The sequence below is a fragment of the Schistocerca americana genome, chromosome X, assembly GCF_021461395.2.
Source record: "Schistocerca americana isolate TAMUIC-IGC-003095 chromosome X, iqSchAmer2.1, whole genome shotgun sequence".
Lineage (NCBI taxonomy): Eukaryota > Metazoa > Arthropoda > Insecta > Orthoptera > Acrididae > Schistocerca > Schistocerca americana.
In genome coordinates, this window is record NC_060130.1 from 869,177,675 (window position 1) to 869,194,736 (window position 17,062).

The following is a 17,062-nucleotide window of genomic DNA, read 5'->3' on the forward strand; positions in this document are numbered from 1 at the left end:
TTGTGCAAAATTCTCCCAGGCAGCTTCGTCTTTCATTCCTTATCCCCATTCAATATTTACCTACTACATTTCCTTCTTTTCCTTTTCCTACTATCGCATTCCAATCACCCATGACTACTAAATTTTCGTATCCCTTCACCATCTGAATAATTTCTTTTATCACATCATACATTTCATCAATCTCTTTGTCATCTGCAGAGCTATCTGGCTTGTACTACTATGGTAGGTGTGGGCTACAATAATTAGTTCACTATGCTGTTCGTAGTAGCTTACCTGTGTTCCTATTTTTTTATTCATTATTAAGCCTACTCCTGCATTACCCCTCTTTGATTTTGTATTTATAATCCTGTATTCACCTGACCAGGAGTCAGGTTCCTCCTGCCACCAAACTTCACTAATTACCACTATATCTAACTTTAACCTATCCATTTCCCTTTCTAAATTTTTTAACCTACCTGCCCATTAAGGGATCTGACATTCCACACTCCAATACGTAGAATGCCAGTTTTGTTTCTCCTGATAAGTAAGTCCGCCTGAGTAGTTCTCGTCCAGAGATCCAAATGGGGGACAATTTTACCTCCGGAATGCTTTACCAAAGAGGACGCCATCATCATTTAACCATACAGTAAAGCTGCATGCCCTCGGGAAAAATTATGGCTTTCGTTTCCCCCTGCTTTCAGTCATTCATGGTACCAGCACAGCAACGCCGTTTTGGTTGATGTTACAATGACAGACTAGTCATTCATCCAGACTGTTGCCCCTGCAGCTACTGAAAAGGCTGCTGCCCCTCTTCAGGAACCACACGTTTCTCTGGCCTCTCAAGAGATACCCCTCCATTGTGGTTGCACCTACGGTACAGCTATCTGTATCGCTGAGGCACGCAAGCCTTCCCAGCAACGGCAAGGTCCATGGTTCATGGGGGCATTTGAAAATAGGGATGACTTTACTCATTTTTAAAAAAAGTTGGAATTATTCCTTCTTCTATGGCTAAGTTTATGATAAAAGTCACAGGATTTACCACCAACTGCATGTGTAATATCTGTTTTCTCAAAATCTAGAGAGGCACCTTAAATACTCTTTGTGGGCAAGAAAGCCTTAGGAACATTACTTGCTTTTGGAAGGATCATATTGTTGCTGTATTCATCTCTGTGTCACCTTCTACAATTTTTACTCCCACACTTCTCTCCAATAAACTGGCGATCCCCTTATGTCTTAGAATGTGTCTGACAACAAATCCCTTCTCTTAGTCACATTGTGCCACAAATTTCTTGTCTCTTCATTTCTATTCAGTAACACCTCATCAGTTACATGATATACCCATCTACTTTTCAGGATTCTTCTGTAGTACTATTTCAAAAGCTTCTATTCTCTCCTTGTCTGAACTGTTTATTGTCCACATTTCACTTCCATGCAAAGCTACACTCCAGACAAATACCATCAGAAAAAGACCTCATAACACTTGAATCTACATTCAACATTAAACTTCTCTTCTTCAGCAACACTTTTCTTGCCATTGCCAGTCTGCATTTTATACCTTCTCTACATCGGCAGACACATTATTTTAGTGCCAACTTTAACTATCTCAGCACCTCCAGGCTAATTCGACTACATTCCATTATCCTTGTTATGCTTCTGTTGATGTTCATCTTATATCTTCCTTTCAAGACTGTTCATTCTGTTCAACTGCTCTTCCGTGTCTTTTACCATGTATGACAAACATGTTAAACCTCAAATATTTTATTTCTTCTCAGTGAACTTTAATTCCCACTCCAAATTTTTCTTTGCTTTTTGTAAGTGCTGGCTCAATGTACAGATCAAACAACATCGAGAATAGGTTACAACTCCATCTCACTCCCTTCGCAATCACTGCTTGCCTTTCATGACCTTGACTCTTAACTACACTACTGGACAATAAAATTGCTACATCACGAAGATGACGTGCTACAGAGGCGAAATTTAACCGACAGGAAGAAGATTCTGAGATATGCAAATGATTAGCTTTTCACAGCATTTACACAAGGTTGGCGACGGTGGCAACATCTACAATGTGCTGACATGAGCAAAGTTTCCAACCGATTTCTCATACACAAACAGCAGTTGACCGGCGTTGCCTGGTGAATCGTTGTTGTGATGCCTCGTTTAACGAGGAGAAATGCGTACCATCACGTTTCCGACTTTGATAAAGGTCGGATTGTAGCCTATCGCGATTGCGGTTTATCGTATCGCGACATTGCTGCTTGTGTTGGTCGAGCTCCAAGGACTGTTAGTAGAATATGGAATCGGGAGGGTGATACGGAATGCTGTGCTGGATCCCAGCGGCACATTGTCTTGTCCGCATGGCTGTAACAGATCGTGCAGCCACGTCTCGATCCCCGAGTCAACAGATGGGGACATCTGCAAGACAACAACCATCTGCACGAACAGTTTGATGACATTTGTAGCAGCATGGACTATCAGCTCGGAGACAACAGTTCCGGTTACCTCTTGATGCTGCATCACAGACAGGAGCGCCTGCGATGGTGTACTCAATGACAAACCTGGGTGCACAACTGGCGAAACATCATTTTCTCGGATGAATCCAGGTTCTGTTTACAGCATCATGATGGTCGCATCCGTGTTTGGAGACATCGCGGTGAATGCACATGGAAGTGTGTATTCGTCATCGCCATACTGGCGTATCATCCATCGTGATGGTATGGGGTGCCACTGGTTACACATCTGGGTCACCTCTTGTTCGCATTGACGGCACTTTGAACAGTGGACGGTACATTTCAGATGTGTTATGACCCGTGGCTCTACCCTTCATTCGATCCCTGCAAAACCCTACATTTCAGCAGGATAATACACGACCGCATGTTGCAGGTCCTGTACTGGCCTTTCTGGATACAGAAAATGTTTGACTGCTGCCCTGGGTACCACATTCTCCAGATCTCTCACCAATTGAAAACGTCTGGCCAATGGTGGCCGAGCAACTGGCTCGTCACAATACGCCAGTCACTACTCTTGATGAACTGTGGTATCGTGTTGAAGCTGCATGGGCAGCTGTACCTGTACACGCCATCCAAGCTCTGTTTGAATCAATACCCAGGCATATCAAGGCCGTTATTACGGCCAGAGGTGGTTGTTCTGGGTACTGATTTCTCAGGATCTACGCACCCAAACTGCGTGAAAATGTAGTCACATGTCAGTTCTAATATAATATATTTGTCCAATGAATACCCGTTTATCACCTGCATTTCTTCTTGGTGTAACAATTATAATGGCCAGTAGTGTACTATCTACATCTACATCCATACTCCGCAAACCACCTGACGCTGTGTGGCGGAGGGTACCTTGAGTACCTCTATCGGTTCTCCCTTCTACTCCAGTCTCTTATTGTTCGTGGAAAGAAAGATTGTTGGTATGCCTTTGTGTGGGCTGTAACCTCTTTGATTTTATCCTCATGGTCTCTTCCCAAGATATACTGCTTGAATCCTCGGTGAAGTATGTTCTCTAAACTTCAACAAAAGCCCGTACTGAGCTACTGAGTGTCTCTCTTGCAGAGTCATCCATGGAGTTTATCATCTCTGTAATGCTTTCCCTATTACTAAATGATCCTGTAACTAAGTGCGCTGCTCTCCATTGGATCTTATTTCTCTCTTCTATCAACCCTGTCTGGTATGGATCCCACACCGGTTAGTAATATTCAAGCAGTGGGCAACCAAGTGTACTGTAACCTACTTCCTTTGTTTGTGGACTGCATTTTCTTAGGATTCTTCCAATGAACCTAAGTTTGGCATCTGCTTTACCGACCATTAATTTTATATGGTCATTCCATTTTAAACCAATCTTAATGCCTACTCCCAGACAATTTATGGAATTAACTGCTTCCAGTTGCTGACCTGCTATGTTGTAGCTAAATGATAAAGTGTCTTTCTCTGTATTCGCAGCACATTACACTTGCCCACATTGAGATTTAATTGCCATTCCCTGCACCATGCGTCAATACGTTGCAGATCCTCCTGCATTTCAGTAAAATTTTCCATTGTTAAAACCTCTCGATATACTACAGCATCATCTGCAAAAAGCCTCAGTGAACTTACGATGTTATCCACAAGGTCATTTATATATATTGTGAATATCAACGGTCCTACGACACTCCCCTGCGGCACACCTGAAATCACTCTTACTTTGGAAGACTTCTCTCCATTGAGAATGACATGCTGCATTCTATTATCTAGGAACTCTTCTCTCCAATCACACAATTGGCCTGATAGTCCATATGCTCTTATTTCGTTCATTAAATGACTGTGGAGAACTGTATCAAATGCCTTGACTTCTGCAAGAAACACGGCATGTACCTGGGAACCCGTGTCTATGGCCCTCTGAGCCTCGTGGACGAATAGTGCGAGCTGGGTTTCACACAATCATCTTTTTCAAAATACATGCTGATTCCTACAGAGTAGATTTCTAGTCTCCAGAAAAGTCATTATACTTCAATATAATATGTGTTCCAAAAGTCTACAACTGTTCGACGTTAGAGATATAGGTCTATAGTTCTGCACATCTGTTCGATGTCCCTTCTTGAAAATGGCGATGACCTGTGCCCTTTTCCCATCTTTTGGAATGTTCCGCTCTTCTAGAGACCTACGGTACACCGCTGCAAGAAGAGAGCAAGTTTCTTCACGTACTCTGTGTAAAATCGAACTGGTATCCCATCAGGTCCAGCTGCCTTTCATCTTTGGAGCGATTTTAATTGTTTTTCTATCCCCCTGTCATCTATGCAACAATCTAGAGAAGGAACTACAGTGCAGTCTTCCTCTGTGAAACAGCTTTGGAGAAAGACATTTAGTATTTCGGCCTTTAGTCTGTCATACTCTGTTTCAATAGCATTTTGGTCACAGAGTGTCCGGACATTTCGTTTTGATCCACCTAGCACTTTGATGTAAGACCTAATTTTCCACTTTCGAATTCGTTGAACGCCTCTCGCATAGCCCTCCTCTCACTACATTTCGCTTCGTGTAATTTTTGTTTATCTGCAAGTCTTTGGCTACGTTTATGTTTGCTGTAAAGTTCCCTTAGTTTCCGTAGCAGTTTTCTAACTTAGTTGTTGTAGCACAGTGGCTTTTTTCCATCTCTTACGATCTTGCTTGGCACATACTTATCTAATGCATATTGTACACTCCTGGAAATGGAAAAAAGAACACATTGACACCGGTGTGTCAGACCCACCATACTTGCTCCGGACACTGCGAGAGGGCTGTACAAGCAATGATCACACGCACGGCACAGCGGACACACCAGGAACCGCGGTGTTGGCCGTCGAATGGCGCTAGCTGCGCAGCATTTGTGCACCGCCGCCGTCAGTGTCAGCCAGTTTGCCGTGGCATACGGAGCTCCATCGCAGTCTTTAACACTGGTAGCATGCCGCGACAGCGTGGAGGTGAACCGTATGTGCAGTTGACGGACTTTGAGCGAGGGCGTATAGTGGGCATGCGGGAGGCCGGGTGGACGTACCGCCGAATTGCTCAACACGTGGGGCGTGAGGTCTCCACAGTACATCGATGTCGTCGCCAGTGGCCGGCGGAAGGTGCACGTGCCCGTCGACCTGGGACCGGACCGCAGCGACGCACGGATGCACGCCAAGACCGTAGGATCCTACGCAGTGCCGTAGGGGACCGCACCGCCACTTCCCAGCAAATTAGGGACACTGTTGCTCCTGGGGTATCGGCGAGGACCATTCGCAACCGTCTCCATGAAGCTGGGCTACGGTCCCGCACACCGTTAGGCCGTCTTCCGCTCACGCCCCAACATCGTGCAGCCCGGCTCCAGTGGTGTCGCGACAGGCGTGAATGGAGGGACGAATGGAGACGTGTCGTCTTCAGCGATGAGAGTCGCTTCTGCCTTGGTGCCAATGATGGTCGTATGCGTGTTTGACACCGTGCAGGTGAGCGCCACAATCAGGACTGCATACGACCGAGGCACACAGGGCCAACACCCGGCATCATGGTGTGGGGAGCGATCTCTTACACTGGCCGTACACCACTGGTGATCGTCGAGGGGACACTGAATAGTGCACGGTACATCCAAACCGTCATCGAACCCATCGTTCTACCATTCCTAGACCGGCAAGGGAACTTGCTGTTCCAACAGGACAATGCACGTCCGCATGTATCCCGTGCCACCCAACGTGCTCTAGAAGGTGTAAGTCAACTACCCTGGCCAGCAAGATCTCCGGATATGTCCCCCACTGAGCATGTTTGGGACTGGATGAAGCGTCGTCTCACGCGGTCTGCACATCCAGCACGAACGCTGGTCCAACTGAGGCGCCAGGTGGAACTGGCATGGCAAGCCGTTCCACAGGACTACATCCAGCATCTCTACGATCGTCTCCATGGGAGAATAGCAGCCTGCATTGCTGCGAAAGGTGGATATACACTGTACTAGCGCCGACATTCTGCATGCTCTGTTGCCTGTGTCTATGTGCCTGTGGTTCTGTCAGTGTGATCATGTGATGCATCTGACCCCAGGAATGTGTCAAAGTTTCCCCTTCCTGGGACAATGAATTCACGGTGTTCTTATTTCAATTTCCAGGAGTGTATAATGGTTTTGAACTCTGTCCACTGATCCTCAACACTATCTGTACTCGAGATAAAACTTTTGTGGTGAGTCATCAAGTACTCTGAAATCTTGCTTTTTGTCATCTTTGCTGAACAGAAAAATCTTCCTACCTTTTTTAATATTTCTATTTATGGCCGAAATCATCACTGCAGTAACCGCTTTATGATCGCTGATTCCCTGTTCTGCATAACTGTTTCAAATAGTTCGGGTCTGTGTCACCAGAAGGTCTAATATCGCCATGAGTCGGTTTAACTGCTCAAGGTAGTTTTCAGATAATGCACTTAAAAAAAATTTCACCGGATTCTTTGTCCCTGCCACCCGTTATAAACATTTGAGTCTCCCAGCCTGCACCTGGTAAATTAAAATCTCCTCCCAAAACTATAACATGGTCAGGAAATCATATTTTCCAAATTTTCCTTCAGCTGTTCTGCCACAACAGCTGCTGAGCCAGGGGGCCTATAGAAACATCCAATTATCATGTCTGAGCCTGCTTTAACCGTGACCTCCATGCAAATTATTTCACATCTCTGTCAATTTCCTTCGACACTATTGCACTTGTTATTGCTATAAACACGTCTCCCCCTTCTTCACTGTCCAGCCTGTCTCTGCGATATACATTCCAATCTGAGTTTAGAATTTCATTACTGTTTATATCTGGTTTCAGCCAACATTCCGTCCCTAGTACGATGTGGGCATTGTTACCGTTTATTAACGGGAGCAGTTCTGGGACCTTTCTATAGATGCTCCTGCAGTTTACTATTACCACATTAATACTGTCATTCCCTGTTGTGTTTTGCCTACTGCTACCTTGTCGCATCTCAGGAGGCGTCTTGTCGGGCCTAGGGAGGGAATTCTCTAACCTAAAAAACCCACATGTGCACTCCACACGTACTCTACTACCCTTGTAGCTGCTTCCTGGGTGTAGTGCATGCTTCACCTATTCATGGGGACCCTACATTTCTCCACCCGATAGCGCAGGTTGAGAAATTTGCACCCCGACCACAATTGGTTCTGGGAACGACACTACAAATAGTTAGCTCAGATTCCACCTCACGAGCAAGGCTTTCTGCCTTCATCAACTCCGCCAACCGCCTGTATGAACTGAGGATGACCTCTGAACGCAGATGGCAGGAGTCATTGGTAGTGACATGAGCAACAATTTGCAGTCGGGTGCACCCAGTGCCACATCTCAGATGATATCCCCCCAGCAAGAAGATAGAGTGAACATTGGCCTTCTTCCCTGACCTTTCCGCTATTTCCCTAAGGGGCTCCTTCACCCACCTTCCATTGGAGCTTCCAATCACTATTAAACCCCTCCCCCCGTGTGCCTGCTCAGACCTTGCTGAAGGAGCAGCCACATGTCCACTCACAGACAGAGCAGGCGACGCCACACCGCCAGTCTCCACATTGACCCTCTGCCTCGTGCGATGCGAACGCTGTTGAACTCTCCACTCCCCTTGGGGAGAGGGTGGTCCAACCGCACCTGGTTCCCGTGAAGATGTCTCGACAGCAGGGACCGCGGGAGAAGCATGTAACACCTGGGGTGTACCATGCGATGCACCACACTCCCCACTGCCGCTACACTCTGAGGCAGCAGCCTGAAGACTGCTGACCGTGGCCATCAGCATGTGTCTATACAAGTTGTATTTTACCCCTGCTATATTCAAAATTCACATTATCTATTCTGATATAAATAAATATGACAACAGAAATACCAGGGTGGGATATGTAATGGGTGTAGAGACAGATAGAACTTGCCACATAGTTGAGGCAATGAGCAGTCAATACATGTGCATTCTCTATTAGTTAGCTCCAAAGGAGGACACTGAAAGCTTAATAATACAAGGAGAGGCAAAAAGGTGTTGACATTAAATAGATGTTCTCTTGTTTTTATTTTTTGCAGATTAAATGACAGTGTCCCAATATTCCATATAGGAACAAAGAAAGATAGCTGCCTGGATGGACATCTTTCAGTCTGCAAGCATCGTACAAGAAAAATTCGAGGCCTGGACTGGACTGGCTTTCATCATTGCACCTGACAATCTGTAGAATCTACAAGAAGTTTGTAATGATGGGGTCTGTTCAAGACAATTCCAAGGGGAACAGCGGTAGAAAGATCTGTCTGAACTGAAACGAATATCGTGCCAGGCCAGGAAGTGACTGTAGCCATCCCAAACAAGGCCTCATGCAGCCTCTCTAGAGATTAACATGTCTTGAAGGTCAGGGATTAGAATTTTGCACTGTGATGTAGGAATGAAGCCATACCACTCACAGATTGTGCAGCAGCTCACAAACGTGGACAAGCAAGCACATGTGAGTTCTGAATAAATTATCTTGGAAATTGTGCACATGGAGCCTGACATTCTGTTCATGTTATCTGATGCAGCAACATTCCATATCAGTTGCCATGTGAACAAGCACAACTGTGTCATCTGGGTGACCAAGCATCCTCTAGAAGTTCCAGAGCACATGCGGGATTCCCCGCAAGTGAACATTTGGTGTGCAGTGAGCAAATCTGGAGTGATTAGACCCTTCTTTTTTGAAGAACAGACCATCAGGGGAAAGAATTACTTTGCTACGATCAGCATGTTTCAGGAGGAGAACACGCCACTTCCCATTCTCCAGTGAGGGTACGTTCAAGATGGCACACCTACCCATTGCAGTCAGACGATTTGGGAGTATTTGAACATTCAGTTAACACTGGATTGGTAGAGGTGGTCCTCTCCCATGGCCAGCATGTTTACCTAACCTGATGCCATGTAATTTTTGGCTGTGAGGCATGTCACTGACCGTGTCTATGCCAGCAAACCTGGCAAATTGGACAACTTGAAGCACCTCATCACTTAGGTCATCACTTCTATCCTTGCCCACATGGCCCACTGGGCTTTACAATCAACAATGGACAGATTCTATATGTGCACTGAGTGGGATGGGTACCAAATTGAAAGCATATAACCAAATCTTTGACTTGTAATTTCACGTGATTGTACACCCATTTAATGTTAACATTTTTTGCTTCACCCTGTACTTACTGTCTTGCTTACATACTTATCAACCGCTTAACACCATTACTATACAGAGAGTTGTCAGTACTACCATCATTACTGTTATAAATAAATGTTCAAAAGAGTTACAGTTGAGTTTGTAAAAATGTATTTCAGGCACAGAGTGAAGCAATTTGTCTATTTCCATATTACGCACATTAATTTTTGTTACCACCACCACCACCACCACCACCACCACCACCACCACCAATAATAATAATAATAATAATAATAATAATAATGCAGAAAAGCTCATTTCTAAAACACTGCAAGACTGGACACAAGAAAAGACAAACTGTAATAAAATTATATGGTACTAACAGCTGGGATATCCCATCTAGGGTTGACCTATTTACACCTTTTTGGCAACTTGTGCAACACCAGTACCCCCATTTAAAAAAAAAAAAAAAATCACCAACCCATCCCGGAATTTACCCTGGGAACCTATGATCTAGAGGCCATGGCACTAACCACCAGACCATGAGCTGTGGGAAAGGTGTGTTAATATGAGTTTTCCCTGAAAATGTGGGTGAGAGTTGAGGGAGGCAGGACAGGTGATTCCGTTTGTACTTCTGCAAAGCTTAATTTCTGGATTAATTGAAATCTCACACTAAATAAAGTGAATAAATTTACTGGATGCCTACACTGAAGTTACAAGAATTATTGAGTACTAACAACAAACTAGTTACTCACCTTCAAAGGGTTATTTATTATATTCAGCTCCACCATTCTTCTGGATCTCACAAACTGCAATTACTAACAAGTATCTGAAATTCTGAATAAGATAAACAAACTGTTATATGACAAAGTATATATAGGGACACACACACACACACACACACACACACACACACACACACACACACACACACAGAGACAGACAGACAGACAGAGAGAGAATGTAAATCTATGTGTAACTAATTTTATGATTCACTTCACATCACGCCAAAAATCCATTTGAGTGAACATCCTGACAAGCACCTAAAAAGTAGAAACTCATTTCCATAATTACCTGAACATTTTTTTTATTCCAAAAACCTGTAAATGTAGTTTTAATAAAGAAGTGTTTCAACAGACCTAACACACCAGAAACACTGAATACCTCACTAACATCTGTCACATATCTTAACTCACACGAAGTATAACCAATTCCACTGTTACAAATAAAATGAATCATTTTAACTATACTTAGGGTGAACTGTAAAAAAAAAAAAAAAAAAAAAAAAAAAAAAAAAAAAAAAAAAAAAAAGTGAGTGTGGCTACTTCAGTTATATACAGCTTACATTTCCTTCATAGGGCAGGAAATCCTCACCTAGGTTAGCGGCAATACTCACTTCAGAGATGGTCAGTTTAAGCCATATCCAGTACCAATATGAAAACAAGTTTCTCTTTTGGATTTGATGATGCACTTTTCAGCAATCTGGCCAACTATGATGTTACATCAAATACCTCACAGTTAAAATTAGAATACAGAAACAGATTGTACCCATCAGAAGAGCAGTGTTATGGGAACAGATACTAGAACATAACAAGCATTATGTATTCATACTTGGGCTCCTTGCCATTTCTATATGACTTTGGGTGCAATTCACAGATACTTTAACAACTGATATGGCCTTATCTTGTGGCAAAGAACCTACTCAGAGAATTCTTAAAGCAAATGTTTTATTCAGTATAACAGAACAGAGAACATTGGTTCAAAGAATAGAACATGAAAAAGATTATGATAACTATTGAAGATCTTATGTAGTCTTGGTGATACTGGGTTCTTGAATACATAGGAATTGTGAAATATTGTGTGTGTGTGTGTGTGTGTGTGTGTGTGTGTGTGTAAACATACCTCTTTAAAAAATGAAAACATATAACAACATGCTCATGTGCGTTCTCTCTCTCTCTCTCTCTCTCTCTCTCTCTCGTGTACCATTCACCCTTTCATTGCCACATGCCACATCAATTACAGAATTTTTATGATTTTATTCTATGTCTATTTCTAATAGTATCATTGACTGGTACATGACTATCACTTTGTAAGAAACAGTAAAATTTGAAGAGGTTTGGTATTTCAACAAAGAATAGAATCTGCATTAAATTCTGCACTGCTATAGGTGTACCATTATTATTATTTTTTTTAGTTTTTCCACAAGGAAATTTTCAATTCGTTTCATGTTATTCACAACCAAAAATCACACAGTCTCTCTCCCCCCCTCCCCCCATTTTCTCCAAACACATGAAGGAGAAAAAAAAAAAAACATCTGTTATTTCACTTTTTAGTATTGATTTGGCATAAATTTTAAAGAGCTTGTAAGGAGTGAATGTGCTGCACTGTTATCTGTCAAAGTAATACAGCCTAGTGAACCCACACACATACTCCTTTTTTATTTTTTACAATTTATGTTTATGTATACGCATAAAGCTTTGTTTGTGTCTTATGATTTTTGTCACAAACAAAGCAATAAATTTTAAAAGGTCTGAAGAAATTAGTGCAAATCATTCAATTGTACCATGTAAAATGATCTAATTAAATTTTATATAGATCACTGACTGCTACCTCTTTTCCCATACTGAAATACTTTGAGAAATTGTAAGGGCACATTGTAGTTCTATCACCCCATTTTATTTCTGATCAATATTTTATCAGATCTCCAGAGAGATTTAAGCTCTGGGATGATTCACTATTACACATGTAAAAAGAATGAGTACTTTTCATATTCATAAATACCAGTTTTCCATAGCTGAACAAGAGAAATTATTTTTTAACACACACTTTGAAATACTGCAGAAAACAGCTTCAGGACCAAACTGTGTGAATCTGAATGCACTCTGCAAGTTTGAAAAAACACCTGCTAACAAGATCATACTTACACTGTCCTAAGTCGTGTATGGGCTATTAACAACAGTTTCAATTAAAGCAATCCACTCACTGTAATACCTACAATAATTGACGATTTGCTAGTATACACTTCTAAATTATATAATACACTTCTAAATTATATAATACACTTTATTAGAGGAAAATATACTTCAAACCCAAAAGTAGTTAAGGAAATGAGTGTGATAATAGCTTTAATAATTTACATTTTGTTTCTGTCACAATGTGGGTGAAAGTTACGCAGTAGAACCCCTTGCATTTTTCACAGTTTATGTTCAATATATGTGAATGATCTACATTAAAACACTCATTGCATAACTGTCCATTTCTTAATATATTCTTTTGGAATTTAGCTTGCAGTTTTAATTTTTAAGATGAAAATCTGGCAAAACGCATTGAAATATGGAGTGAACTTAAACATTAGGCTATGCTACAGATTGAACTGTTTCTATCCCCTTTATGTGGCATTCACATTTGTTGGCTTTGCCTGCTCACAACCAAATTATCACCTTTCTACCTAACCTAGACCTCAGGCGACACTAAGGACCAGTGTTGCCACAACCACGATTTCTGAGAGGGTGAGTGGTCCAATATCACACTCACACCAGCATGTGTTCATTAAGAAAATCATTTATTAACAAAGTAAGTCAGAATTATAGGAATAAAGAAAGGAAAAAACTTGTTATTTTGCTTGGATGTAACATCTCAAAACAAGACTTAAATATTTCATAAATTATTTAAATTCTCTTAGCATCAATGAAGTAATTAATGGAGATACAGTTGCAAAAAACACTGAAGTCCTCTTCCGACATGAACTTGCAGCACTGAAGGTGATACGTGTTTACAACTACTGGTACACAGCATTTTCGCTCAAAGACAAAAACAACAAAGCTGATGTACAGAGCTGATTATGGATAAGTAGTTACAAAATTACTCCTGGTCTACAACAGAATTATGGATAGCTAATGGCACATTGGACAGATCTAGATCTACAAAGAATAAGATCAATTTTTTCTTCTCAGTGAAAAGACAAACGACATGGACTATAGATCATGAAGAATTCACAACTTTTAAGCTGCTACATATTAAAATTTTGCTGAACACACACTTCAGATATTACCACAGAAATGAATACATCATTCATTACATTCAAATGTCTTTCTTTTGCATACAACACACCACATAAAACTCTTCTTAGTATAAACAACAAATATACTGGTGGCCTAACATGAGAATCAATAGCCAAATTCCTCAATACTGAATTGTTGCTTAGTTCAGCTGACGGCAGTGGGGAGAGGGGGGATTGCATATCAGTAGCAAAGCAGTGTGGAGATGAATTACAGCTGAAAGACAAATACGAGTCTTCACTAACAGTTAAAACACGAACAGATAGCTAAGGCATCAACGGTATCTTGAGTGCACCGAGTTATATTTGCATCACAACGTAACAAGCTACATTACTGATATTGGTACCTGGTCCAGATGCAGCTAGCAGATGCTCTTCTTTTACAAAACAGATAAATAGTTGTAAATCAGGACAACTACCTTCACTGGATGTGAAAATTTGGGACAATACATTTATCTGAGGACGCCTATTAATGATACTTAAAACTGTAACTGGGTTAAAAATGTGACAACACAACTGAAAAATTAACTCGGAAGGGGGAGGCATGGGGGCGGCGGCAAAATGAAATTCTTTTAAACTAAAGTAGGTGTTACGTAACTTTTCAACAGAGCCACAGATCAAATCGGAGAATACTACGGTTTCTGTATCTATAAGCCAATTACAGGTTTATATCACTTCATATTTCGTCATCACACGTCCCATAAACAGTTTTCACGTTAACTCTGAATTCCAAAAATAAGTAAAAACTTACTTCTCTTCAAGAGCTTGACAAGTCACTATATCTGCTGATGATATCTCATTTAAATCAATACCGTCGTCTCACTGACGCAACGGGGAAAATGAAGCTAACACGTTGAGCATTTAACTTATCACGATACGTACACAAACATCCCCACGCGACGATGACAGTTCTGCCGCACCAGAGTTATTTTATTTTGTTTGTGCTTGTCACGTGCATTTCTTCTGGTCTCATAGTGTAGCTTGTGAAACATCTGTGGAAAGCCGTCAATGTGTGTAGAAAAATGCAGCCAGGACGATCTTTTTACGCCCCTGTCCACTTAATAATAATCAGTCTTGTGTAAATGTTAGTTAAGAATTACATTTCCTAATCAGAGTTTTATTTTACAAATTCGCAACAAAGTGCCAGAGTTGCAAGCGCTCAAAAAAGCAATAAAGCTCACATAATACAACGTACAGAAAGCTGTATAAAACCTAAAATTGATAGAAGTGAGAGTTTTGGGGGAAATTTTTGTGTATGCCGAAGGGGTACGCTAACGTGATATGGATAGGCTTAATTTGTCCCAGCAAAAAGAAGCTCAAATCCACCGAGGTGGAAACTTACGCCGCATGCGCGATGGTCTGGACAAGACAAAGTACCAAGGATAGACATAAGCTTACAATTGCATCTCTTTATTGACCACCAGAATCACGTACAGATGCAACTGAAAAACGTAGAGAAAACCTCAGTTATTTAGTATGCGTGTTCCCTTACCATACTAATCAAGTTCTGAAGGAAATTGGTTTCAACCGTTGCAGTGTTCAGGGTCTCAGAAACTAATTAAATCTACTGGCTTTAAACACTGGTCATAATGGTTTCTCAATATATGGAGTTTCTGCTGGGATATTGAATATTTTCTTCAAAAATGAGAATATTGGGTATAGAGGAATGTTATATACGAGTCACCGGTTTTGACCAGTGATATAGGAAACGTATGACAAACGCCACAAATATAGCGATGTAATGTGATGATATAGGCGAGTTTTTCAAAGCAATGAAGCTACTGATCAGGCCGTCAGGGCAACCAGGTTTTGTTAATATCACCTTCGTTGGCTTTGCCGACTCACAACCAAACTGTCACCTTCCTATCTAACCTAGACCTCGGGCAAAGCTACAAACAATCTGCTTCCACAACCAATTTCTTTTGCTTTGTATTCAAAGGCTTCGCCAATTAGCAACAAAACTGTTTATATATATAGCCAAAGAGGATGGAGAATATAAGCAACACAACATGTTTACATGTATAGTTTGTAAGTTTTCCATGTAATCTAAAAGCCAAGGTCTATAAGAGGAGTCTTATGATTCATGTAATTAGTATTGTGTTCATAAGTCTCTGTCGAAATATGTAATTTTTTCAGATAGCATAAAGTGACCTTGATAATTGCATCTCTATATATATCCATTGTTTATAAGAACCATAAAGCAGGGTTTCCTTGCACCACTTTTGGACAGTTTTTTGAACAGTCTTTTAATGCATAGTAGTTTTGTAAAACGACTTTGAAAAAGAGGTTAGTCTGTTCTATAAAATGCAAAAAACCATCTACTACCAGTAACATACAAAGACATCAAAGATGTGTTTTTAATATTTAACAATATTTTACAAATTGGAACAAGGTAGCCCCTAGAGTGGGTTACTTTGCTCCGCTTAATATAAACATTATTTTAAGACAGGATAATAGCTTGAGGCAATGGTATTGTATTACCTTATAGAGCCATAGTAAATCAACATTTCTGTATTTTTTGGTATTAAAGGGACAGAACTAATAAAACTCCAGGGCAGCGCAATATTTTTTTATTTAAGATGCATGTAAGTATCAGGCATGAGCAAAATTTAGATTTGTTTTGTTATCAAAGAACTGTCCAATGTTTCATTAGGTATGCTGGCGTGTCAAAATGTCAGTGACTATACCAGGAAAATATTTTCATCAACTTTGACCAGCCCTGTAATGGAGAAAATGCTTCTTTTACTTAACTGTTTTGAGGGGTTTGTACCTTCAATTAAATCATCCCATTTGTGAAAAAGGTACATCTTTATTTACAGGTCATTTCCAGATGTTCAGAAATGGCAGTATTTATGGACGCACCATCTTCAATAAAACTTTCAATAACACCACGGTAATGTTTATTTTTCACACTGTGCAACCACAAACACAACAATCTGCTTGTTGATTGGTTTCAGTTCTTCACGTGGTTTCGACAGGTTCTCTTCATCCTCAGCAGATGCCGCTAACACTTCCATTTGATTCCTTCTGTGTGATTCTCGATCTTTGTTCAACCTTTTGTCAAGAACTGGTTCTTCTATTAAGTCTTCATCACTAGAATAACCAGGTACTGCTAGAATTTTGTCTTCTTAAGTTGTATGCTAGTAACTGCCACTGGTTTAGAAGCATTGTGTGGCACTTCAAGCACGTGTTCCATTTCTTATGGACTCCAGGCATTCTATCAGATTTTCAGTGTTGTAAACTGCATATAGGCAAAATCCTAACCACTTGTACGATACTATAACAACATAAATGACTTAGTTGTATTCATTTTCAACTAATAAGATTCCTGCCAACATGAATGAGGTAAAACGAAGTTGTGAAAGTACTGTGGAGCTACTTTGATCCACTTTATCAGTGGAGCAAAGTTGCCCCATTTTCCCA

General features: G+C 41.1%; 1 protein-coding gene across 3 annotated transcripts in view; it reads right to left on the minus strand.

Annotated features, from left to right (window-relative positions):
* LOC124556474 (type-1 angiotensin II receptor-associated protein) overlaps window positions 1-14,633 on the minus strand; it is a 92,667-nt gene extending 78,034 nt beyond the window's left edge. Inside the window, exons 1-2 of one of the 3 annotated variants that reach the window (XM_047130429.1) lie at window positions 14,522-14,633; window positions 10,338-10,419 (exon numbers count right to left, since the gene is read on the minus strand). In XM_047130429.1, the coding sequence (XP_046986385.1) occupies window positions 10,338-10,373 (36 nt within the window). In that variant the 5' untranslated portion in view covers window positions 10,374-10,419; window positions 14,522-14,633. Of the gene's footprint in view, window positions 1-10,337; window positions 10,420-14,390 lie in introns of all 3 variants that reach the window. The other 2 variants (XM_047130430.1, XM_047130428.1) reach the window with 2 other exon arrangements.
* Window positions 14,634-17,062: the final 2,429 nt, after the last annotated feature.